Source organism: Geotrypetes seraphini, chromosome 6 (assembly GCF_902459505.1).
Source record: "Geotrypetes seraphini chromosome 6, aGeoSer1.1, whole genome shotgun sequence".
In the NCBI taxonomy this organism is placed as follows: domain Eukaryota; kingdom Metazoa; phylum Chordata; class Amphibia; order Gymnophiona; family Dermophiidae; genus Geotrypetes; species Geotrypetes seraphini.
This window is the reverse complement of record NC_047089.1, coordinates 113,397,819-113,423,180: the sequence shown is the minus strand read 5'-3', so window position 1 is coordinate 113,423,180 and position 25,362 is coordinate 113,397,819. Positions and strand designations below refer to the sequence as shown.

The window sequence follows — 25,362 nt, the reverse complement described above, 5'->3', positions numbered from 1 at the left end:
CATCTGAGTTCTGAATGATACCCAAATAAACGATATTACAATAGTCCAGGGTAGAAAGCACTAGTGATTGCACTAGTAATCTAAACGATAGTGGGTCGAAGTATTTTTTGATGGTCTTTAATCTCCATAACATCGTGAAACATTTTGTTGCCACAATATTCGTGTATTCAATCATAGTGAGGTGTGTGTGTCCAATGTGACTCCCAATATTTTTATTGTGTTGGTAATTGGGTAATCATGGTCTTTTATATGTAGCGTTGAATTGTCAATTTTATCCGTTGGGCTTGCAAGGAAGATTTTTGTTTTTTTCTGTGTTAAGTTTCAGTTTGAAGTTGCTTGTCCAATGTTCTATTTCGGTCATTATATGAGTAATGTATTTTGAGGTTTCATTTGTTATGCTATTCACTGGGATTAGGATGGAGATGTCGTCTGCATATATGTACTAGATCAGGTTTGGTTTTGCAGTGGGTGTCCTAGAGAGGATATGTAAATGTTGAATAGGGTAGGTGAAAGTGGTGAACCCTGTAAGGCTTAATATGAATTGAATATGAGTGAACCAGGTTGTGGATGTGTGGTATGGGTGAAGTGGTTGAGTTGGAGTTGGAGATCTGATTCTGATTCTGTGGCAGTCTTTGGCGGGAAGAGGGGGAGGGCAGCCCCTCCTTCTCCTTTGTTGTAGTGACAAGCAGGCTGACTAGTTTTCAGCACTGTTTGTAGGCCAGCTGAGAACTTTTCAGCAGTTTGTTTGATACATAGATAAATTGTCTGAAATAAGTTTTTAAGAATGATAAAAGAATATTGGAAATGTTATAAAATGTTAATGTATATTCAGTGGACAGAACAAATATGGTTTCTAAAACTTTTAAACGTAGAAGAGCTCCCTGTAAGTAGGTTTCAGGTTTGTTTGGGGAACTTACCGAAACAAAATGAAAAAGGGTAGAAATACATTTGTGTAATTATTAAAACAGACAGTCAGAAAGGCATATATTTAAAAACAAAACTAATTATAATGAAAAAGAAAGAGAGAAGGATCAAAACAAAAGGGAGGAAACAAAAAAAAATAAATAATCTAGCACTTTGTAGAAAAGATTAAAATGAATAAGAAAAGCAAGGAGCAAAGTCCCATTACAGTCCTTAAAAGGACTATTATACTCCAAATGCGTCTTTAAAAAGAAAGGCCTTCAAGCTAGTTTTAAATTTATCAAGTGATGAACTTTCTCTTATATAGTTTGGTGCTGAGTTCCAGACGCTATCACAGAAAAGATATTAGTATGCATGGTGCCAATGTGTCTTAAAGAGGGAATGGATAACAGGTTTTGATAAGAAGAATGTAATGTGCGATGGAGGTTGTGGGGGATTAATAACCTGTTGATGAAATCAGGTAGACCGGAAGCTATGGTTTTATGTATCAGTAACATTATTTTATAAGTAAATCGATGATCTATGGGAAGCCAATGGGAGTTAATCAAAAGTGGTGTGACATGATCAAATTTTCGAGCTTTTAAGTTGAAATTATTTTAATGGCAGTATTTTGAATAATTTGGAAGCGTTATCTTTCTTTCTTAGTGATGCCTTTATATAATGCATTGCAACAGGATCGAAATACAATGCAGATAGAATTGGAAAGAGTAAAAAGTGATTTGACAGCCAGAAAAAAAAACAGTGTTAGTGCATAGGGATGTCCTGACTTTCTGTATCTAAATACCAAGGTCACTCAAACCTTCACAGCCCTGCCGGACTCCTATCACTTTCCTGTGGACTCATTTTTGGAGACGCAGGATAAGGGAAAGAAGTCAGACTCTGAATTCAGCTTGAGGTATGTGAAACCTTTGATTTTGGGCACTTGCGGCCGCCCCAATGTTAATACTACCAAAGAAGGTCAGGATAAATTAACTTTAATTAATACAGGGGCCAGAATCAGTTTTACAGATAGAGCAAAAAAAAAAAAAAAAGGAAATTTGTGAGATTCAAGTTCAAGTTTATTTTTAACTTATTGAATAGCTTAATTTAATTTGCTAAGCGATATACAAATAAAAAACAAAAGGTGTACACATATGCTTATTTATAGTAAATTACATGAGTTTGACATATTGACATACAAACTAACAGATACATAAGGAAGAAAGGGCAGAACTACAATTGTATTAATAAAGCACAAAAGACGACATGAATGGTGAAAACAATAGGAATGGAGAATAAATAAATTAAAGGCGTCTTTAAAAAGGAAGCTCTTCAGATTGCTTTTAAAATGGTTTAGGTCATTTTCTTCTCTTAAATGCTGAGGTAAGGTGTTCCATAATTGTGGGGCCATTACAGAGAATATATCATGATGACGAGTTCCGATAACTTTCAGTTTTTGATTAATGGATCTTAAAGAACGTGATATACTATGGGGAATAAGTAGTTATTAATGAATTGGGGTTCGTTCAAAGACAGTGTTTTAAAAAAACTAAAAGTAGGATTTTAAAGGTAATGCGATAAGCAACAGGAATCCAATGTGATTCGATCAGGATTGCAGACAGAGCTTGATAGGTGTTAAAGAGGTTTAATGAAACCTGGACCCAAGAGGCAGGTCTTAGTGCCCATACAAATATGGATTCCCTACTTATTCAGACTTTCCTTTCTAACCTCCATTCTCCTTTGCAGATTCTGGTCAAACAAATGATTTCAGAATGGCCCACTAGTTCTCGTGCATAATTTCAGATTGGAAAAAGGAGCAGTGCGGGGTTTGAACCCCCAAACCTCAGGTTCCTTAGGCTGTAGCGCTAACCACTACACAACACTCTCCTACGCTTTGAGATCTCTAAGCCTCGGGAAATCCTGCATTATCAGGGCCAGCTACCTACCTGGGGACCGCGCCTGTCCGCTCCTCGCGGAAGAGGGGGTCACGGGTTTCGTAGCGGGCGGGCCCCTGTCTCCGATTGAGATGGTAATAATCCATCTAGAAGTACTGAATGTTTTAATTGCGGAGACCCTGGTCACTGGCTTAATCAATGCCCATCTGGCCGGTGCCCAAAGCCGCCCTTCGGACGGACTTTGATGCAAAGAGGGGAAACCCTGTATACCAGCTGCCCTTGTTATTCTTGACATGTTCTCCCGATAACCTGAAGTTTTTCCCCACTACAAATGAAACTGCTCAGACTATGGTGAACATTTTACTTCGCAAAATCATCCCTAGGTGGGGATGTCCCACACACATCAACTCAGATAATGGTCCTGCTTTCACTGCCAGAGTATGCAAAGATTTAGCTATCACACTCCGCATTGAGTGGAAATTTCATCTCCCATATCACCCACAGAGTTCCGGTATTGTCGAACGCATGAACAGGACTATTAAAGATAAAATCTGGAAAGCCACAGCTGGCACATTTGTGAATGGAAAAAAATTCCTTCCTATTGTTTTAGCTGAAATTAGGATGTTGCAAAATTAAAATGTGTTTTTCTTTTCTTTTTCTTAGCAGCGGTTCGGATATATGCATGCCCATCCCAGTTTTGGCACTAGGATATTTCTGGTGTTTTCCAGGGATCCTCTTTGTCATTGCAGAGATAAAGACGATCCAAAGAGACATTAGCTTTTCTAAATATGAGATGGTTATGCTATGCATTATTTGTCCATATACTTTACTCATGTGTTCATCTCTGTTTTGTTTTTCTATAACAATGTGTTTATTTCCAGAGATAAGTTCAGCTCTGAACACTTGACCGATGGAAGAATAGTTTGAAGCCTAGAGCTATGTGTTTTGTGTTTTGTCTGTGCCATGTGGTCTGTGTTTTGTCTACTTGTTTTGGTTTGAGGGGTACCCCAGGATACATAATATTGGCCATTTCTAGAGCTAGCTCTTTTCCCACTTTTTACTAGTCCAAATGCGCAATGTTCTTTTTTCCCTATAACTTGCATATGCTAAATGTAGCTTAGTTAGGGGTTATATATTTTAAGAAAGGGTTTTATTCTATATCTATACAGTGTTTATTCTATGGTGCTCACTAGATATGAACCATTCAGTACACATTTCTGACATAATTTTTTTAATACATTCAGTACAGAATTATGGTCTCTCTGAATTGCCATAATAGTTATATGCAGCACACAAAAACATATCTTTTTGGAATGTCTGATTAAGACCCTTAAGTACTTGAATATTGTCTCTCTTTTGCCATAACTATAACAAGTAAATACATTAATATTGTCACATGTTGCCACATTCAGTACAGGCAACCTGGTCTCTCTCTCTCTCTACATTCAGTACAGGCAACATGGTTTCTCTCCCGTTTTCTATCTCTTATTTGGATCACACTGAAGTACAGCTGCTGAATGATATTGGGACTCTTTTCAAATCCCTCCCTGTATGCACAGACATCATTTCATCTCAAGGGTGAACACTACTAGTTTCCAGTAACTGACAGATCCTGTGCAAACATCATTTCATCCCAAGCGTGCATCTCACCAGTTTAAAGAGACTGTAATTCATCTTCCTGCACCCTGACTGCAAAGACTTTTACACAATGTTTCCTGTTCATCGGATATAGCCACCTTCCTAAGAACGCTTTGCTGTACAATTCCACCTATTTAATCTATTCTATGGACTTTCCAGACTTTATTTCATATGCTGTACATCTACTACATTTCATAAGCTGCTGAACTTTATTGAACAACTTAAGAAAACCTCCAAAGAAGTGAATCATACTATCACTTTTGCAAATGAACAGATTGCACAAAATTTGCTCCGAGATGCTCATGTCTCAAGTTTGGGAACTTTTCTTTGAGTATTCGCCCACTGCAGACCATGTATTTAATGTTTTAATTCACCCTATCTTAACTATTCTACAAATTTTGCTATGATTCTCCTTTGCTGTAAAGTGAAACACATGTACATTTCTTTTCTCACAAGGTTCCTTTTTGCTTGTAAGGCAGTTATACATGAATTTCCAGTATCTTCTCTGACACTTGCTAATTTGGTTCTAATTTGGTTTCAATTTGGCATGGCCTATTGCATTACCATTACCAGGGTCAGAGATAATATTATCCCATATCCCATACTTACATACTCTCTTATGACATCTTTGTACCTTTTTGTCTGGGCCTCCTGAGAAAGTTTCCTGCATCCCTTATGCACCGTTCATTCGCTCAACAACGGGTAAGATATAGATACGACCTATGCAACCTAAGACAGAGGTTTGAACTCATAATGGGAACTGTTCATCTTCATAGCTTGGAGGACAGCTATGATATACTGTTAGAGATTGGCAAGGCATAAGCGAGGCAAGCTGGCTAAGGGTACCACAAGTTTGCTTTCATTTCAAAGAATATGGAAGATGTCAGCATAGCTGTTGCAGGCGTTCAGCATTTTGGTTGGCATAGCTGGTGTCACTCAAGGCCTATGGGAAATTGTATCAATCTGACTCTGGCATGGGGATGCAGATAGACCCTGAGGGCAGGAAGACGGTTTCAAGTAGTCCTGATTAAATCATGATTAGCTAAAATGTGTTAATGTATTAATCAGAAACTATTGTCCGAGGCATACTGGAAATTTAACTACAGCCTAATATTTTTTTTTGGAAATTATAGGTATGCTTCACTGTTGCCGCATTAGATTTTGCTTTAGGCAATATTTACTGGCTCTGTGGAGACCTCCGGCTCTATGTTAAACTACCCAGCCAGTAGATAGGCCAGTGCGCTTTAGCTATACATAGATGAGATAGGGGTCCCAAGAAGGGTCCCAGATGAATTCAAGGCCCGAGACCAGGTTAAGGCTAGGTTTGAGTCCCTTATTATTATCAATAAGAATGTTGATTGGATTAATTAACCCATCAGCAACGCTTTGATGGGTGTCAAAAATACTTTATCCTGTTGCACCTTTATTCCTGATAATGCAGGTCCCATGGGTAAGGTTACTATGGCCATTAAAAAAATTAGAAGACCTCTCTGTTGAACTTAAACGTAATTCTAGTTTATCTAATCCTTGGGATCTGTATTTTATTTGGATGCAGGGGTGGGTGAAAGACCTTCTTATTGTTATTATCTGCACTCTTGTTGCTTATGTAATTTTTAGATTGTTCCTGCGCTGTTTGACTCATATTACAGCCCCTAAAACTCCTCCTCAAGAGACATATCTAGAATATCTCTCCCTCCACGCTCATGCTGTGCATTTATGATGTCATTTTCATGACGTAAGAGGGGATTGAAAGGACACATTTTAATGGATAAGTTTTCTGTCTCTGTCTAAAAGGATGTCTTTTGTTCTTGCCTGTGCTGGAGGTAATCAGATGCAGAATGTTTGTTTACTCTCTCGATGGTTTGGGAAGAGGTCATTTAATCATGTTAACGAAGTTTCGTCTTTAAGACAATACATGCTCAAACCCCCTGCCATGTACATATCCTGCTCACGCACCCCCTCCCCTCTCTTGTCCATCCCCCTTTTCCTGTGATGGTTACCACTGGCCCATGTAACAGATATATAAATGAATGCACACTCATAATAAAACAGGCAAAATCTCTTTAGAATACTGGCTACCTATCTTTCTTTCTAAGGGGAATTGCCTCCAGATGACAGAGTGTTTTGCAGGGCAGTTTCGGGACCAAGAAATGGATCCTGTTCGTTTCAACCAGGTCTGGAGATTTCTTGATTTTATTCCTGGTGTCTAGTAGGTCTTCACGATGAGATAATTTAGACCTCTGATATCCCTGATGAATTGTCCTGGATGGGTATCTCCTTTGTGCGAAACAATTTGCTAGTGTAATTGATTGTTTTTCAAAATCTGAAGGTTGAGAACATAAATGTTTCAATCTTAAAAATTGACTATATGGAAGATTATTTTTTAATTGAGTTTGATGAAAGCTGGAAAAATGGAGATAAGTATTTTTGTCTGTAGCGGTCCTTGTAGATCTTAATGTTCAGAAAGGGAATGGTTTGAAGATCATATTCCATTTTGAATTTTAGATTTGGATCACAAGAGTTGAGCCAAACGAGAAAATCTTGTAATTTATTGATATTTATTTTCCAGAGAATGAATATATCTCTTATAAAGATGTACTTCTTTAAATGGATGATCCGTAAGAAATTTGTTCTCAAAATGTGCTACATAAATGTTGGCAATGTCTGGGGCCATAGATGCCCCCATCGCTGTTCCTTTTGTTTGTAGATAAAACTTTCCTTCAAAACAAAAATAGTTCTCCATTAATGCAAGAGTGGTCAAAGTGATAATGAATACATAATTCTGTCATCCATTGTTGAAGTGTATAATTTGAATAGCGGACATTTGAGGAATGTTGGTGTATAAAGATTCAATATCAAGAGTAAACAAAGATGAATTCTGCAGGGTCACCATCAAAATCCTCCAATATCGATATCATGTGTGCAGAGTCCCGAATGTATGAATCTATTTTGGGGATGAAGGGTCGGAGAAAGTAGTCAACAAAGTCCGAAAGGGGTTCCAGTATAGATCCATTGCCCGATATGATAGGTCTACCGGGTGGATTTTCCAAAGATTTGTGTATCTTAGGTAGAACTTAATGGTTGGTTTTACAGGATTGTCATTCACCAGGAAAGTCTTTTCTTTAGATGTCAAAATACCTGCTTGAAAAGTACTCTCTATTAGTTCTTTAATCTCCATATGTAATCTTGTAGTTGGGTCATTTTCTATGAGAATACAAAATTCTAAATCATTAACTTGGAGTATTTCTTTAATATAATCTTCACGATTAAGAATGACGATCCCCCCTCCTTTGTCGGCAGGTTTAATAACAATTTGATGATTATTCCTTAAGTTGGTAATAGCATGAAATTCTGTATTGTCAATATTATAATTATATCCTCTACTTTTTTTTTCTTTTCAAAATCTTCTATGTCCCGCAAAACACATTCATAAAATGTGCTAAGGAGGGGATCGCATTGAGTATTGGGGACCCATTTGGATTTATTTTTCATAATGGAAATATCCGTATTGCTCATTATAATGCCATCTTTTGCGAAAAAATGTTTGATTTGTAGTTTTCACTTCAATTTAAAAAGATAAATCCTAGTTTGAAAGGGATCGTATTTGCATGTAGGAACGAATGACAGTCCTTTTTGTAACACCAACATTTGTGGGTTAGTAAGTACAGTAGATGATAAATTATAAATAGGTATTTCTTCTATTGCCATCTGTTCTGATTGTAAAAGGTCTGGCCTCTGTTCCCTCTGTTGGCCATGGTGCCTCTCATCCTTCCTCTGTTGTGCCACTGGCCATGCTGTATGATGTGTATATAATGTGCCCCTTGGTTGTATGTCCGAGTCGTGCCCTGATTCCTATCCTTTGTCCATAGTAAATCTAAAAAATTCTGATTAGACGATTATGTCCTAGACCAGCGGTCTCAAACACGCGGCCCGCATGTGGCTCTCCAGGTTTTATTTGCGGCCCGCGGTCTGGAGGCGATCATTCTCTTCCTTTTGGAGCAGCAGCCGGCTCGTTTGTTCAAAGCCGCGGGTTGGCGGCTCCTTGCGCTATCCACTCCTGCATCGGAAGCCTCTCTGATGCCACAACATCAGAGAGGCTTCAGACGCAGGCACGGATCTCGCAAAGATCCGCCACCCGCGGCTTTGAACGAACGAGCCGGCCAGCCACGCTGCTGCTCCAGTGGTGTACCAAGGGGGGGGGGCGGTCCACTGTTCTCCCTAGAGTGCGGATCGCGGCTCGTCTAGAGCAGTGGTGCCCAACCTGCTTCCCTGCCCTTCTCACTGCTGCCATCGGGGATCAGGCCGGCACCGTGTTCTTTGATATCCCTGCTTCTCTTCCCTGCGGGGACGACCAACTCTTGCGGCCGGACGTCAATTCTGACGTTGAGAGGACGTTCTGGCTAGCCAATCGCTGCCTGGCTGCTCGGAACGTCCTTTCCGACGTTAGAATTGATGTCGGGCGGCGAGAGTTGGTCGGCCCCGTGCAGAAGAGAAGCAGGGAGATCTCGGCCTTTTCCGCGGCAGTGGTGGCATGGGGGAGGGCAGGAAGAAAGGAAGAAAGAAAGAAGGAAGGTGGGGTGGGGACAGGGAGCCAGAAAAAAAAAGCAAAAAAATGGGGCACGGAGGAAGGAAGGAAGAAAGAAAGAAGAAAGGAGGGGGGACAGGGAACTAGAAACAAAGCAAAAAATGGGGCACGGAATCAGAGAAAGACAGACATAGAGAAAGAAAGAAAAAGTTGGGGGAGGGAATGAGGTCTGGAGGAGAGGAAGCATACAGGAGGCTGAAAGAAGGGAAGAAGTATTGGATGCACAGTCAGAAGAATAAAGTGCAACCAGAGACTGATGAAATTACCAAACAAACGTAGGAAAATGATTTTATTTTCAATTTAGTGATTGAAATGTGCCAGTTTTGAGAGATAAAATATATTGAACTTTAAATGTGGGTGCTGTAGAAAAAAATAGAGTACTTGGAGAGCCGCAGAAAAAATAGTTAATGTCTTATTAAAGAAATGACAATTTTGCATGAGATAAAACTCTTTATAGTTTATATATCTTTCCTTTTAACTGTTAAAGGAAAGTTTTATAAACTATAAAGAGTTTTACCTCATGCAAAATTGTCATTTCTTTAATAAGACATTAACTATTTTTTCTGCGGCCCTCCAAGTACCTACAAATCCAAAATGTGAGTTTGAGACCACTGTCCTAGATGGACTAGAAACATTGACGGGAGGGCTTGTAGGAGGTAAGGTATAATCTCCGTCTGAGCAGCTTCTAATATGTTTTTGACCTCGTTCATTTGTACTAGATGCAAGATTTTTTGGTTTGTTGGCATCATTGCATATTATATAGGTATTAACCTTATGTTCCTTTCTCTTATTAATTCCCCTTTTTAACATTTCTTTTCCAATATTAGTTTCAGGCCAATCTTTATTTATTTCTATTAGAACCTACATTTACATTCGATTTTGTTTAGCACTTTAGATAATAGATTACCCTCTCCACATGGTTTCGCCCTTCCACTCTACAACCAATAGAATTATGATCAGAACAAGCCTCCTTTAACTTTGTGCATACCATTTGCATACAAATAAAATTTGGTACATATAATGGTATCTAAATCTTATAAAATACCTTCTAGGTGATCAAAGAACACACCTGTGAAATTGCTACTACTATTTATCATTTATATAGTGATGAAAGGCATACAAAACGCTTGAATAGAAAATTTTCTGCTCAATACTTATTTGATACTATGTAAATGTTTATTCTGTAGCTTTCTATAATTATACTATTTCCACACATTTTCATCAACATTAAAACATTTTTCTCTAAACTAAAAAAAAACTTTATGAATGTACCATCTTAGGTTTTAGCTGAGTAGTGTTGTCCCCATGTCCCAAACGGCCATATTCTCCAAGGCCCCAAGTATACAATTCACCACTGGAAGTAATTGCGGCACTATGAGAACTACCGCAGGCAATGTCACGTATTCGCTTGGTTTTTAATGCTTCTATCAATCTTGGTTTATCACAGTTCCTAATAATAAAAAAAAGACAAACATTGGTTACTCTAAGATTGATTATATCATATATTTTTGTGTTATCTTCCTTCAAACTATAGATTTATACCAGATAAAGAACCATTAGGCATTTTACTATATAACAGGGCTTCTCAGACTTTATAGTCAGTTGGGTATCTGCATGAATACATTTGCATATACATAAAATAATTATAATGTGTATTAAAACAGTAGTATCACATACTGCCATAATACATTAATTGTAGTCACTGTGGAATCAATAAGATGCAAAGTATGCAATGCATGCAAAAGCCTACATTATTATGTAAATCAAATAATGCAACTTGCAGTGAACTTTACAAGATGCATTATTTTCAGATTAACACCTGCAGAACTTTACAAGCTGCACTGGACTCAGATTAACTGATCTCCAAACACTTGTGGACAGCATGCCAAGAAGATGTAAGACAGTAACCAAGGCCAAGGGATATCAAACATGATACTAGTGAGACTAATGAAGTCATCAGATAACAGGACAAATTATCCATTATTAGCTTGGGTAGCTTATGAACAGCATTATTTTTGTGAAATGTGCCAAATATTATGCTTGTCTTTTAAGTGATTACAGAGTTTCTGTTATTAGTTGAAAATATGTACATTAAATACAATTATGTTATACTCATGGTTTTTGGGGTTGTTGGGTTTTTTTTTTTTTTTTTGCATAATGCCTAAAACATTATTACCCATTCAAGAAGACCAAATATTATATTTATTATGCCCAGGTTTCAAGCTAATACACCTTCCCAGATCATGCCTCCGTGGGGGTGGCTTACTACATCTATACAGATCATCCCTTAAAGTATATCTACTTAAATCCCTAAGCTCCAATTCAATGCAAGTAATATGTAAAATAAATGACCCTGCCCTTCAGGGATCAACATGCTGTATATACCACCTGGAAAATGGTCAGAAGGAGAACTTCAATTCTCAAACATAATCTCTTAATATGCAATAGACTACAAATTCACACTCCTCTTGGGAAATCAGAACCTACACCTAAAGCAACTTTTGAACTCCGAAACAGTTAACTTCAATAGCCTAGGTTTCAAATCCTTGATTAACCAATCCATCCTTGAAAAGGTCACCAACTAGACCTGCTTGCCTCCACAAAATCCACAAATGGAATAGGCAAACTAGAACTAAACTTCACCAAGCGAGTACCCTGGTCAGATCACTTCCTCCTTAACCTGCTGGTTGATCCTTTTCTATTTTGGAAAGGTTCAACCAGAATCCAACTATCCCTTCAACTTTAGTAAATTACAGACAAAGGAAAAAATAAAAAATAAAAAACTCACACCAGAACCCTTTTGGAGGGAAAATGATACTTCTCTAACTTCCCCTCCTACCTTAATAACCTACTTTCTAGACTACTGGATCTCAATCTACAATGAGACACTAGTCAAACTAGCCCCACTTAAAAGCAAATAGAAAAAAACCCACCCCTCAAACAAATGATTTGATACAGAACTATAGTCCTTGAAAAAGCTCTGACACCACCTAGAATGCTACTAGAGAAACCACCCCAGCCCAAAAAAACAAGAGAACCTGGAGGAAGAAAATCTTAGAGTACAATTTCCTCTTATCTAAAAAAGAAAGTAAGGAATACTTTTCTAAACTCATAGGAAAGAAGACACCAAATGTTCTAGCAAATCTGCTAGCAGATCAAATAACCAACATAAAGCCCCACACAAACAGTAACACTATCACTCCCTCAGCCCCCAAATTAACAAATCCAGACATGCGATCAACTAACAATCACCAACCAGACTGAACTCTGAGGAGTTTCTTAGAGATCAATAATAATGATAATAATTTATTTTCTTGTATACCACCCAACCAGTAGTTCTGGGCGGTTCACAACAGGAGAATAGTGAGACATTTCAACACATGGTACAGTTTCACAGAACACACTATCTACGTACAGTCTAGAATTATATATATTTTTTTATAGTCAAATCTTTTTATTGAGAAAAATATAAAGTCAACAGAAATACAAATAATAATGAATAAGAGCAACTACAGAGCTAAGCAGCCAATGGATGATACAAATCATAACAGTACAAAGGAATGCTGATGTAAGTATACATATCAATCAATTAGTGTAGTCACAAAATTGTTCCAGTGGAGACCATACATCATGAAAAGTCCTTTGAGAGCCTCTACACTCTGCCAAACGCCACTCATATTTGTAGCAGAGAAGTACCATATTCCACCATTGATTTGTTGGTACTGGGGATTTACTTTTCCAATGAAGAAGGATAGTCTTTATCGCTAGCCCCAGAAGAATATCATAAAGAATGGAATACGATCGAGATAGTGGAGGCTCCAGCATGGCGGATCGTAGAATTACCCGACAATATGAGAGGTTTGTGGATATAGAGAGAACCTGACCTATTAGGTCTCCCACCTCGGTCCAGAATGCAGTAACAAGAGGACAATCGAAAAGCATATGTTGGAAAGTTCCTAAATGAGTCCCGCAGCGCTAGCATTTATTGGAAGATGATGAAGAGACTTGTTGTTGTTTAATAGGAGTTCACAGTGATTTATGAAGAACAAAAATAATGATTGTCTGAGAGACGCTGAATGCAGGGGTCTGTTGCATCGGCTCCACAACTGAGTCCATTGTTGCTCCGAGACTGGGCATTGGAGATCATGGATCCACTGCCGTTGGACTGGTAAAAGATCATCAGGATCAGATCCTTGAAGAATGTCATAAATCCTGGACATTAGATGAGATTTGGTACTCTAGGAGGACAATAGAGTAGACATAGGAAAGGAACCCCTGTGCAAACACTCTAAAGAAGAACCAAAAGCAGCATGTATACTATGAGACAATTGAAGATAACTATAGGCCTGATGAGAAGGAAGTTTGTATTTGCGCTGCAGCTGAGAAAAGGACATCAAAACATGGTTGGTCAAAATGTCTCGGATATACCATATACCAGCTTTGATCCATAATGGCCAATGCACCATATGTGAGTTAATAGTAATGTTAGGATTACCCCATAATGGGGATTGGACAGTGGTAAATATCGGGTAATGAAGGGTACGTCCCAACTCAAGAATCGCCTGTTGGGTGGTATGTAGGACCTCCCAGTTGTTAAAGCAGGGAACCGTTTTGGAATAACAGGACTCAAGTAAGGTGAATGGCATTGCTAACTCCCTTTCCAACTTACCCCAATAAGGCATAGTAGCACACTTAGAAGGTAAAAACCAAATACTGGCACCTCTCAAATTCGCTGCTATCGCATATCGTTTATATTGAGGAAAGTTTACTCCTCCCTGAGACCATGGTTTTTTAAGGGTAGATAACGCTATGCGGGACGGTTTTCCAGACCATAAGAACTTTGTCAAGATTCGGTCTATCTGCTTAAATAAGGTGGGAGGTAGAGGCAGAGGCAACATTTGCAACACATAAAGTATTTGGGGGGTCAGCATCATGCGAATAGTCTCCATCCTACCCCACCAGGTTAAATGTAGAGGAGACCACTGGCCACAGAGTGTTTGAAGTTTGGAGATCAGAAGTTTAACATTATGAGCTACCGTATCTTGCCATGTATTACAAAAATGAATTCCTAGATATTTAATGGTCGTAGAACACCAAGTAAGGCCATAGGGTGCAATCATGTCCTGTGTACAATAAACATTTAGAGGTAATACTTCAGTCTTATCCCAATTAATGGTATAGCCGGAAAGGCGCCCAAATCTAGAAAGAAGACTTAGAATTGCCGGGAGGGAGTCAATTGGGTTGGAGACATACAAGAGCACATCGTCAGCAAAAGCCTGACAGACGCACCTCTGTAGGTCCCACCCGTATACCTGTGATGGCTGAATCAGAATCAAGTCTACGCAGCAAAGGTTCCAGGGCCAGATTGAATAGGAGAGGGGACAATGGACAACCCTGTCTAGTTCCCCGAAAAAGTGAAAAATATGGTGATAAATATCCTTCCACATTCAATCTGGCCCTAGGATTAGTGTATAGAATACGAATCATATCTGTGAAGACCTGTCCCAGCTGGAACCACCTTAATGTATAGAACAGATATTTCCACTCCACATAGTCGAATGCTTTTTCTGCGTCCAGTGACATCACGCATGTCGGAGTGGAAATATTACGGGCCGCCTGAAGGACATGGCAAAAAACTCTAGAATTATCCGCTGTCAGTCGGCCCTTTACAAAACCATATTGAGTAGGATGGATAAGTAAAGGGAGAACTTTAGCAAGTCTGCAAGAAGTTTCGCATAAATTTTACAATCATAATTGAGTAATGATATGGGTCTGTAATTTTTCAGGAGCATAGGATCGCGTCCAGGCTTGGGAAATACTACTATATCTGCTTCAACGAAAGTGCCTCCACTACTAGCAGTATTCAAAAAATCTGAATATAATGCAAATAATTTGGGTAGAATAATCTTCCGAAAGACTCTGTAAAAACCTAGGGATAATCCATCTCCCCCCGGTGCCTTGCCCATTTTCAAGCCATCAATGGCCTCCCCTATTTCCGATTCAGTGATTGGGACATTAATCCAGCAACGTAGATGGTAATACAGGAGGGATCATATGCTTAAAGAATTCATCAAAATCAGCTTCCATGGGATCCACCCCCGAGGTATACAAGCGCTCATAAAATGATTTGAAATGATTGGTTATTTCAGTTGGATCTGTGATGAGAGATCCAGCCGGCTTAAGTGCTTTTATGTGTCCAGCTCTTTTTTTCTGTTTGAGGTAATTTGCTAGTAGCGTCCCCGCTTTGTTTCGATGCTCATAATATAGATCCCCCTCACGCACCAATAGAACCCCAGCTCGTTCAGAAAGGATGGAGTTATATTGAAATTTAAGTTTGCGTAATCGAAACAAAATTGAAGTAGACGGAGATAAATGATATTCCGTCTCCATCAGTTTTATTTGATTTTCCAATTCAGTAAGCTCATATTTTCTCTTTTTGTTTAGATGGGCCGAGTAAACTATGATTCTCCCTCTCAGATAAGCTTTATACGCATCCCATACAGTTGGAAAAGCTATTTCCTGGATATCATTATGTGTAAAGTATTCTGCTGTCCATTCTTCAACCTGATGTATAAAGTCTTTATCCACTAGTAGAGCAGCATTTAAACGCCAGGTAGGTGTAGGAGACGCAGGAGCAGATAAAGAAAAAGAAACAGAAATCGCTGAGTGATCCGAGAGAGGACAGGAAATAATAGAAGTGGAATGGACAGACGACAAGAGAGATTTAGACAGAAGAAAGTAATCCAACCTCATGGCAGAAGCATGAGGTGCGGACCAAAAAGTATATTCAAGACTTTTCGGATGATATAGACGCCAGACATCAGTCAGTCCATATGTGTAGATAAGATGTGTCAATAACGGTACCGTAGGAGGAGGACGATACGATGACTAGGATCTTCGATCAAGATGGGCATCAAGAACTATATTCCAATCACCCCCCATATTAAAGTAGTCAGTGGATATAGCGGCCAGTTCTTTAGCTAAAGTTCTAAAAAAGTCAGTGTTAGGGATGTTCGGGCCATAGACTGTAAAGAATGTGTATCGGAGAACATTAATTTCCAGTGTGACTGTAACCCACCGACCCTGTGAGTCGTGGGAAGAGTGTACAATAGAATAATTAAGATGTTTGGATAATAATATAGCCACCCCTCCTTTCGAGTTCACTGCGGGACCCAATCACGTTTTAATTTAGCAGACTCAATCGTGTTCAATTTGGTTTCTTGCAGAAAGACTACTTGAGCTGAGTGATGTTTACAATACAGAAGTGCCCTTTTTCTTTTGATAGGGTGATTTAGACCTCTAATGTTCAGGGATAACACCTTACAGATAGCCATAGGAATTATAAGGAACAATTAAACTGCACAAGTGCACATTACATCCTGGACTGTGCAAATAATACCAGATCATAGCTGCTTTGCTCTGTAAATAAAAGAAACAAACCCCACTCACACCCTCATGCAAACACCCTACCACCCTCCCCACAATCAACCAAACTCCCCCATCCCGCAAGACAGAAGCCTTGCAATCATCCCGCCCAACCGGCGCCCCAAGGGCCTGCGGAGGGGGAGAGAAACCACAACATGGAGGCTCAAGGCCCCACCCCACCCCACCCCGGACTCCAAATTCAACATGATGAAAAAAACAGAACATATTGATCATCTACTCCAGACATGACTCTGGATAGAACAGTACTATCATGCACAAATAGCAATTCTTCATACACACACTAGAGAAACTAGGCAACAAAACAAGTAGGCAGTCAAGTGTCCATACGCTGCAGGTCCTCTTGCTCTTTCAGGAAGCGTTCCACTTCTGAAGGATCATTATAGGTTTTAGTACGATTGTTGTAAGTTATTTTAAAACGTGCCGGCGAAAGAAGGCCAAAACGCGCCTCTATAGCACGCAAGCAAGGGCGCAAAGCCAAAAATTGGCGACGTTTTTCTGCCGTGGCTTTAGTGTAATCAGCTGAAATGTAGATGACTTGCCCCTGCCACTCGATTTTCCTTAGCGATCTCATTTTATCCAGAATCTGGGCCACGTGTTGGAATCGCAGCAATTTCATCAGCACAGGGCACGCCCGTTGGGAGCCGGACGGAGCTTTAGCCGGCACCCTGTGTGCCCGCTCCACTTCGAGCTGCCGGTCGAATTTTAAAGAAAGCACTTTGGGAAGCCACTCCTCGAAGAAAGCACATGCTGCTGTTCCTTCAATCCCCTCGTGTAAGCCGGTGACCCGCAAATTATTCCTCCGGCTATGGTTGCCTAGGTCAGTGAGCTGATCCTCGAGAGCCCGCAAGGCCTTCCGGTCCATGGATTGATTAGAGGCAAGATCGTCAATGGTCTTACATTTGCGCTCCAGGGACACCAGCTTAGTATCCATGGCTGACATCTTTTCGGTAAGGGACTGGATCTCGTGCTTAATGTCCTTAATGTCATCTTTGCTTTCAGACAACATGTTAGAAATGTATTGTAATTGTTCCGACACCGTCAGTTCCGGATCAACACGTGGCCGCGGTGCGTCTCCCTTGACTGGAGACGGCGGGTCCTGTTTTTGGCGTTTAGCACCCGATGTACCTGCAAATGCAGCCTCGATTTTACCCTGCTTTGGGGCAGGCATCGCGCCAGCAATTTTTAACGCGTTTAAGCCTGGTTGGAGATGTGTGGAGTAGATAAAGTGGAGCCGGGGACGGGAGCTCCTTCCCTAAGCCTCCATCTTGTTCGGGCTCTCTAGCGCCCCCCCAGTCTAGAATTATATAATAAAAGTAATACAATTGTTAAAAACATTCAAGTACAATGTTAAAAATTATTTAAAAAATTAAAACATACTATGAATATAAACAAAATACCTCATTTAAATATATCAAAATTAATATTCTTATTTGTCAAATAAATAGGTCTTTAATGATTTCCTAAATGTGAAGTACATAAGAACATAAGCATCGCCTCTGCTGAGACAGACCACAGGTCCATCATGCTTAGCAGTTCGCTCACGCGGCGGCTCCCCAGGTCAATGACCTGTAAATGATCTAATGCTCCAAAGCATTTTGTACTGTATAGTAACCCTCTAATTGTACCCTTCAATCTCCTTTTACTTCAGGAAATCATCCAATCCCATTTTGAAACCCAAAATCGTATTCTGCTCTACCACCTCTTCTGGAAGCAAATTCCAGGTGTCCACCACCCTCTGAGTGAAGAACTTCCTAGCATTTGTTCTGAATCTGTCTCCCTTCAATTTTTTTGAGTGCCCTCTAGTTTTTGTTGCCCCCGCCAGTCTGAAGAATCTGTCCCTCTCTACCTTCTCTATACCCGTCACAATCTTGTAAGTGTCTATCATATCCCCTCTAAGTCTCCGCTTTTCCAGGGAAAAGAGTCCTAGCTTCTCCAGCCTCTCAGCATAAGGAAGGTTCTCCATGCCCTTTATCATTTTTGTTGCTCTTCTCTGGACCCTCTCGAGTGTCGCCATATCCTTTTTAAGGTACGGCAACCAGTACTCCAGATGCGGTCGCACCATTGCCCTATACAGCGGGAGGATAACCTCCTTGGTTCTGGTAGTGATACATTTTTTGATAATGCCCAACATTCTGTTCGCCTTTTTTGAGGCCGCTGCACATTGTGCTGCTGGTTTCATTGTTTTATCCACCAAAACCCCCCCAAGTCCTTTTCTAGGTTGCCTTCCCCCATTATCATCCCACCCATTGTACATCGGATTTCCTTTCCCTATGTGAATGACTTTATATTTCTCTACATTGAAGCTCATCTGCCATTTATTTGCCCACTCACTCAGTTTGTTCAGGTCCCTTTGAAGTTCTTTACATTCCTCTACAGATCTAACCATACCGGAGAGTTTTGTGTCATCCGCAAATTTTATAACTTCACACTTCATCCCTGTTTCCAGGTCATTAATAAATATATTGAACAGCAGTGGTCCCAGCACTGACTCTTGCGGGACGCCACTCGTGACTCCTTTCCATTCAGAATAGTGACCCTTTACTCCTACCCTCTGTTTCCTGTCCGCCAGCCAGTTTCTGATCCATCTGTGTATGTCCCCTTCCACCCCGTGGTTCCACAGCTTCCTTAGTAGGCGCTCGTGAGGTACCTTGTCAAAGGCTTTCTGGAAGTCCAGGTATACTATGTCTATGGGGTCACCTTTGTACAATTTTTCACTTATCCCCTCAAAGAAGTGCAGTAGGTTCATTTGGCATGATCTTCCATTACAGAAACCTTGCTGGCTTGCTCTCATCAGCTTATTTCTTTCTATATGCTCATTAATACTGTCCTTGATTAATGATTCGGCCATCTTCCCCGGAACTGAGGTTAAGCTGACCGGTCTATAATTCCCTGGGTCGCCTCTGGATCCTTTCTTGAAGTAGGTGTAACATTCTCTATCCTCCAGTCTTCCGGGTTTACCCCTGTTTTCAAGGATAGTTGCAAATCTGCTGTAGTAACTCCGCTATTTCATCTCTAAGCTTTTTTAGTACTCTTGGGTGGATTCTATCTAGGCCTGGAGATTTGTCAATTTTTAGTATATCTATCTGTTTGAGTACATCTTCGAGGCTTACCTCCATGCACAATAATTTTTCCTCTTTATCCCCCTTGAAGAATTTTTCCAGTTCCGGCACGTTGGATATGTCCTCTTTTGTGAAGACCGACAAGAAGAATGTATTTAGTCTTTCCACCACCTCCTTTTCCTCCAATACCACTCCCTTCCTGTCTTCCTCATCCAGGGGTCCCATCTCCTCCCTCGCCAGTTGTTTTCCTTTCACATATCGAAAGAATGGTTTAAAATTCCGCACCTCCTTGGCAAGTCTCTCTTCATACTCTTTCTTTGCGGAGTCACGTAATGTGTTGAGCCGAGCAAGACGTGCTTTGCTCGAGCTCCAGGTCCCTGGGTCCCTCTGCGCCTTGCCTACTCTTAATTGTCGGCTCTGCACCCGCGTTCTTTGCTCCCTTGGTGCATGGAGAGGTTCTTCCAGCCTTGCAGCCCTACTATGAGTAGTAAGACGACCCGCACCGCCAAAGATCGGGAGGCGAGAGCCTCACGGCCTGACTCCAAGATGGCGGTGGCGGCTGACATGGGTTCCGTGCTTCCCTTGTCGGCTTCAACCAGCTTTCTACCCAACTTATCTTGCTTGAATCCCTCTTGACGGATACCACTGACGTACCGGCGAGTTGGAGACAAGACTAACACACGTGGAGGATGCCCATTCCACCTCTGCGGTGGATTTTGTCTCTCTTAAAGAACAGCTTCGGTGTCAGGGGGATAAAATTGAAGACCTAGAGAACCGCTCGAGACGCGATAACCTGCGTCTGATCGATCTAACGGAGGCGATGTCTGATTCTCGTCTGCTTACTGCACTGGAATCTTGGCTGCAGGCGGAGTTGCAGCTCCCTGCTGGTATGGGACCCCTGAGGCTGGAGCGAGCTCACCGCCTTGGCAGGCGTACCGAGGACCATACCCGTGCCCGCGTCACTATTTTCAAGGTGCACAACTCGGCACATAAGGCGGAACTTATGCGACACTATCGGTAGAAGCGCAACACTTTTACTTATGAGGGGGCTCCAGTCCGTCTGTTCCATGATTACTCCCCTGCATTACAGGAGCGACGGCGCCGGTTTTCCCGAGTTTGCTCTGCCTTGTTTGACCCTAAACAGCGTTTCCAGCTCCTATATCCTGCACTATTGAGGATTTGGACAACTGACGGGTGGAAGAGCTATACCTCGGCGGAGGAGGCACAGGTATACTTGGATGCTCTTCCAGGGGAGTCTGGGCCTTCATCGGCCCCCTGTTCCAGGCCTTGTCGCTGCTGTTCCTGCTTGCTGATGTCTCTGCGCTCCTGGATTGCTTGATGGCCCCTCTTTTGGGGGGGACTACTTCTGAATCCTGAATGAGCCTTACTCTTCGGCTCTCTTGCAGGAGCTCTCTCCTTCTCCTCCGTGCCTAGTGTGGGGCCGGGAAACAGCGGTGTGATCCTGTGGTCATGGACCTTCCTGGCTACTATTCTTTGGGTGCCTGGTATCTGGTGGACTCCTAGATCCCTCACTGGACTGATTTGTTTAGGAGACTGTTTTCTGAGTGCTTGTGGTATGTTTGGGGGTTGCTGTTTGAGTCTGGGGGTTGACTGTTGGGGTATGCCAGGCTGGGGTTTGGATCCCTCGGGGGGGGGGGGGGCTGTCTACTTGCGTGAGTGGCGTTATGAGTTTGACTCTGGGTTGGACTGGCCATTCTAGTGTTCAGAATGAATGGTTGGCCACAGTGGCCACAGTTGGCCTTTGAGGGATGGAAGCGAACGAGCTCTGGAGATATTTCCCGGCTGGGATTTTTGGAAGGCTCTAGTGATCTCTGGGGGCCTTTTAGAGCTGCTGCGCCTTGGTCTCTGCATGTTTTGGCTTTATTGAGGTTTTGGGATATTTTTTGTGTGGCTGGGTGAGTGTGGGTGTGGAGTGGATGGTTCGGTGTGCATGTGAGTTTGGGGTTTTTGCTTTCAGGATGCTCCTGGCGGGGCGTGTTTGGGGTGGGTGGGGTTGGGGGGACCGGGGGCCCTATTCACATCAATGCGTGACTCCCTCTCCGCTCCACGTTCATGGGCCGGGGTGTGTGCTTGTGGTTGGCTTATGGGAGGATTGGTTTGGGTGGGTGGGGGTGGTGTTTGGGTGGGAAGGGTTGGATTTGTGGGGGTGGGGGGTCCTCCTTCAGTATGTATATCCAGTTTTTTTAAGAACTTGCCTTGTTTAACTTTTCAAGCTATGCCACCTGTTTGGTATCACTGCTCTGGGGGGTGGCTGTGCTCCTGGGGTAGTCTCATATTTTTCCTTCTTTCTTCTCTGTTTTGCTATTATCCTGATTTTCCAACCCGAGTACCCAATTTAGGCTTACCTCTTGGAATGTTGGGGGCATTACGTCACCGATAAAGCGGTCTAAAATATTAGCTGCTCTGCAGCGTTATCGCTCGGATATTGCTTGCTTACAGGAAACTCGTCTGACTGACGCGGAACATCTTAAGTTGGGTCATTCCTGGGTGGGGGAGGTATATTTTGCTTCCTCTCAGGGCCGTCACGGTGGCATTGCTGTGTTGTTCCGAAAGTCTTCACCCCTTGGAGTGCAGGTTCTTGATAAAGCTATTGATGGTAGATATCTGCTTTTGCGCCTGACCTTTGGTACTAGATCCTATCTCTTACTTGTGGTTTACGGCCCAAACTCGGCGGAATCGGCCTTTTTGCAACGATTGCTTCAACTTTGCTCTCATTTTTCTGGGGATCCACTTTTTATTCTGGGAGACTAATTTGGTGCTGAACCCTGACCTAGATAAGTCTGGAGCCCATATTGCCTCTTTGGGTGCAATATGAGTCTTTCTCTTTGGGTCTTTCTGACTTTTGTGATACTCTTTCTGTGGTAGACCCTTGGCATCTTCTTTATTCTGAAGTTCGTGACTATACTCATCTCTCTCGGGCCCATAGTACCTGGTCTCGGATAGACCATATTTTTCTGTCTTCGACTTTGTTCTCTTCCGTCAGGTCGGCCGAGATTGGTCCCCTGAATATTTCTGACTATACCCCGATTTGGGTAGATGTTCATCTGGAGGCTACGTATCTTCGGACATCATCCTGGCGGTTTCCGTTCTATCTTGCTCAGGACAAGGAATTTCAAACCTTTTTGCAGGCCCAATGGGAGGATTACTCTACTAATAATGCTCCCCATATAGATGATCCGGTTTTGTTTTGGGAGCTCGCCAAGACAGGGGACATATCATTTCTTTTCTGAGTGCTCACAACAAACGTATTCACAGAGGTATCATTATCTTAGAACGGGCATTACGGGTAGCTAAGCGGTCGTTTCATTTGAATCCATCGAGGGAGGCTCGAGAGCACTATTTGTCTATCAAAGATGCTTTAAATTCATTAATTCATTCCCGTTCTCAAAAATGGGTGGCTTTCCATAAACACCACTTTCAACGTTTTGGCAACAAGCCTGGGTGTCTTATGGCAGGATTGGTAAAGGCCGAGACTCGTAGGAAACCGATCTTGTCTCTTCAGACCCGGGGTGTGGGTGTGGTGACTAATACGGCTGATATCTCCACAGTTCTTTTTGATTTCTTTAGCCATTTATATAAAGCTCCTGATGATGTCTCCACTGACAGACTACCTTCAATCCTCTGGAATTCCTCGCCTGCCGGAGGAAGTAGTGTATTTCCTTAACAGTCCTTTTCGGGCAACTGAATTGGAATCGGCTATCAAAGGTCTTCGCTCTGATAAGGCCCTGGGTCCGGATGGCTTTTCAGGAGACTTTTATCGTCTTCTTTCTTCCCATCTCTGTGGTCCTTTACTGGCTTACTTCAATGCTGCTATTGCTCAGGGCTCATTTCCGCGTTATGCCAATGAGGCCCTTATCTCTTTATTGTTGTTGCCTGGTAAGGAGGCTGACTCGCTGGGCTCCTATCGCCCCATCTCCTTGATCAATGTGGATCTTAAGCTCTTTGCTCTAATATTGGCTGACCGTCTTACTCCACATCTCCCTACGATTATTCAAAAGGATCAGGTCGGATTTATCTGGGACGTCAATCAGTTTGTAATGTCCGTAAAGATCTCTTTGCATTAGCTGAATCATTCTCACCAGATTCCGACTTTGTTTGTCATTTTAGATGCTTCTAAGGCATTTGATAGTATCATCTGGTCTTTCTTGTTTCATACTCTGGAACAGATTGGGTTGCGAGGTTTTTATCTTGACGCAATACGCTCTCTTTACTCTAACCCGAGGGCTTCACTTCTGGATAATGGGACCCACACAGACTCTTTCCCCATCCTTCGTGGTACCCAGCAGGGCTGCCCCCTTTCCCCATTGTTGTTTTTACTTTCTTTGGAATCGTTGCTTTGCACTCTCCGAGGGTTTGCAGCAGTGCAGGGCCTTCATGTTGATGGGGTGGAGTTAAAGACCTTGGCATTTGCGGATGACATGTTTTTGATTCTTATTAGGCCTGAAGATTCTCTACCAATGGCATTGGACCTCATTTCTGAATTTAGCTTTTATTCTGGTCTATCTCTTAATCTGGATAAGTCCTTTGCCATGCCTTTTCCCCCTGAGTTACGTGCTACATGGTCTTTCCTCTTCGCTGGGCTGACTCTCCTTTGAAATATTTTGGGGTCTTTCTTCCTCAGGACTTATCTAGCCTGTATCGCTTGAACGTGGAAACGTTGTTCCAGGCCCTTCAGAATAAGCTGCAGTTATGGGGAACTCTTCCCTTTTCATTTTTGGATCGGGTGCATCTTTATAACATGCTCATTGTCCCCTGTTGGTTATATGTTTTTCAGGTCCTTCCTTTTTATTTGACTTTTCGAGATGAGCGACGACTGGAACGCTTGGTTCAGAGCTTTCTTTGGGCTGGGAAGCGGCCTCACCTGCCTTATAAATGGGCGGCAGCTCCATGGTACAAGGGTGGATTGGGTTTGTTGAACCTTCGTTATCTGACTATTGGATGTGGCATGCACCACATTAATGATCTTTTCAGGGGTACTTCAGCGTTCACCAATACTTCTTTGGAACTCTCCTGTTTGCGATCTATTCACTTTAGTGCATATCTTCATTCCCTTCCTTCTCTTTTACCTGAGCCTCTCCCTGTGAAGGTGTTTCATCGACCCTTGCAGTTAGGTTTGGCGCTGGGTCTGTAAATACAACACTCTTTCTGCTTCTGTAACTCCTTTTCTGCCTATCCATTTTAATAGTTCTTTTCAACCCGGAATAGATGGGCCGAGTTTTGCTCCTTGGGAAACAAGGGGCATTTATTATGTGTTTCAATTGGTTGATGATGATGGCAAACTTAAGTCCTTTGCACAGCTGTGAGACAAATTTGATTTCCCACCCACTGATTATTTTGCTTACATGCAACTTCACCTTAGCACCTTAGCACGCACCTTTGCGAAGCACCGGAGCGAAAAGCACCACTCCAGAAGAACGATAAGTACTCCCTAAAATTAGAATCTGCATGCTTAGACTACGTACAATCGTTTACTGCATGTTTATTGCCGGTCCAGTAAGAATAGCCAGCACGTACAGACTGATACTGCATGTCTAATAAGTACAATATGATGTAAAAATACGTAATCGCATGTATAACCGCTAGCTTAATAAATATAATAATACATATTTATTGCCGGTCCAGTAAGAATAGCCAGCACGTACAGACTGATACTGCATGTCTAATAGGTATAATATTATGAAATATTATGTAAATGCATGTATAACCGCTAGCTTAATAAACATAATAATACATAACCGCAAGTACAATCAACTAATGCATGAATAGCCTGCAACCGCATGTACAACCTGTTATTGCAAAACTTGTCCAATTAATGCAT

At 41.8% G+C, this 25,362-nt stretch overlaps 1 protein-coding gene across 1 annotated transcript in view; it reads right to left on the bottom strand.

Annotated features, from left to right (window-relative positions):
* The window catches only part of HERC2 (HECT and RLD domain containing E3 ubiquitin protein ligase 2), a 3,346,202-nt gene that overhangs the window by 1,197,567 nt on the left and 2,123,273 nt on the right, over positions 1–25,362 (bottom strand). The window contains 1 exon segment of the mRNA XM_033948978.1: positions 10,291–10,468. Coding sequence (XP_033804869.1) covers positions 10,291–10,468 — 178 coding nt within the window.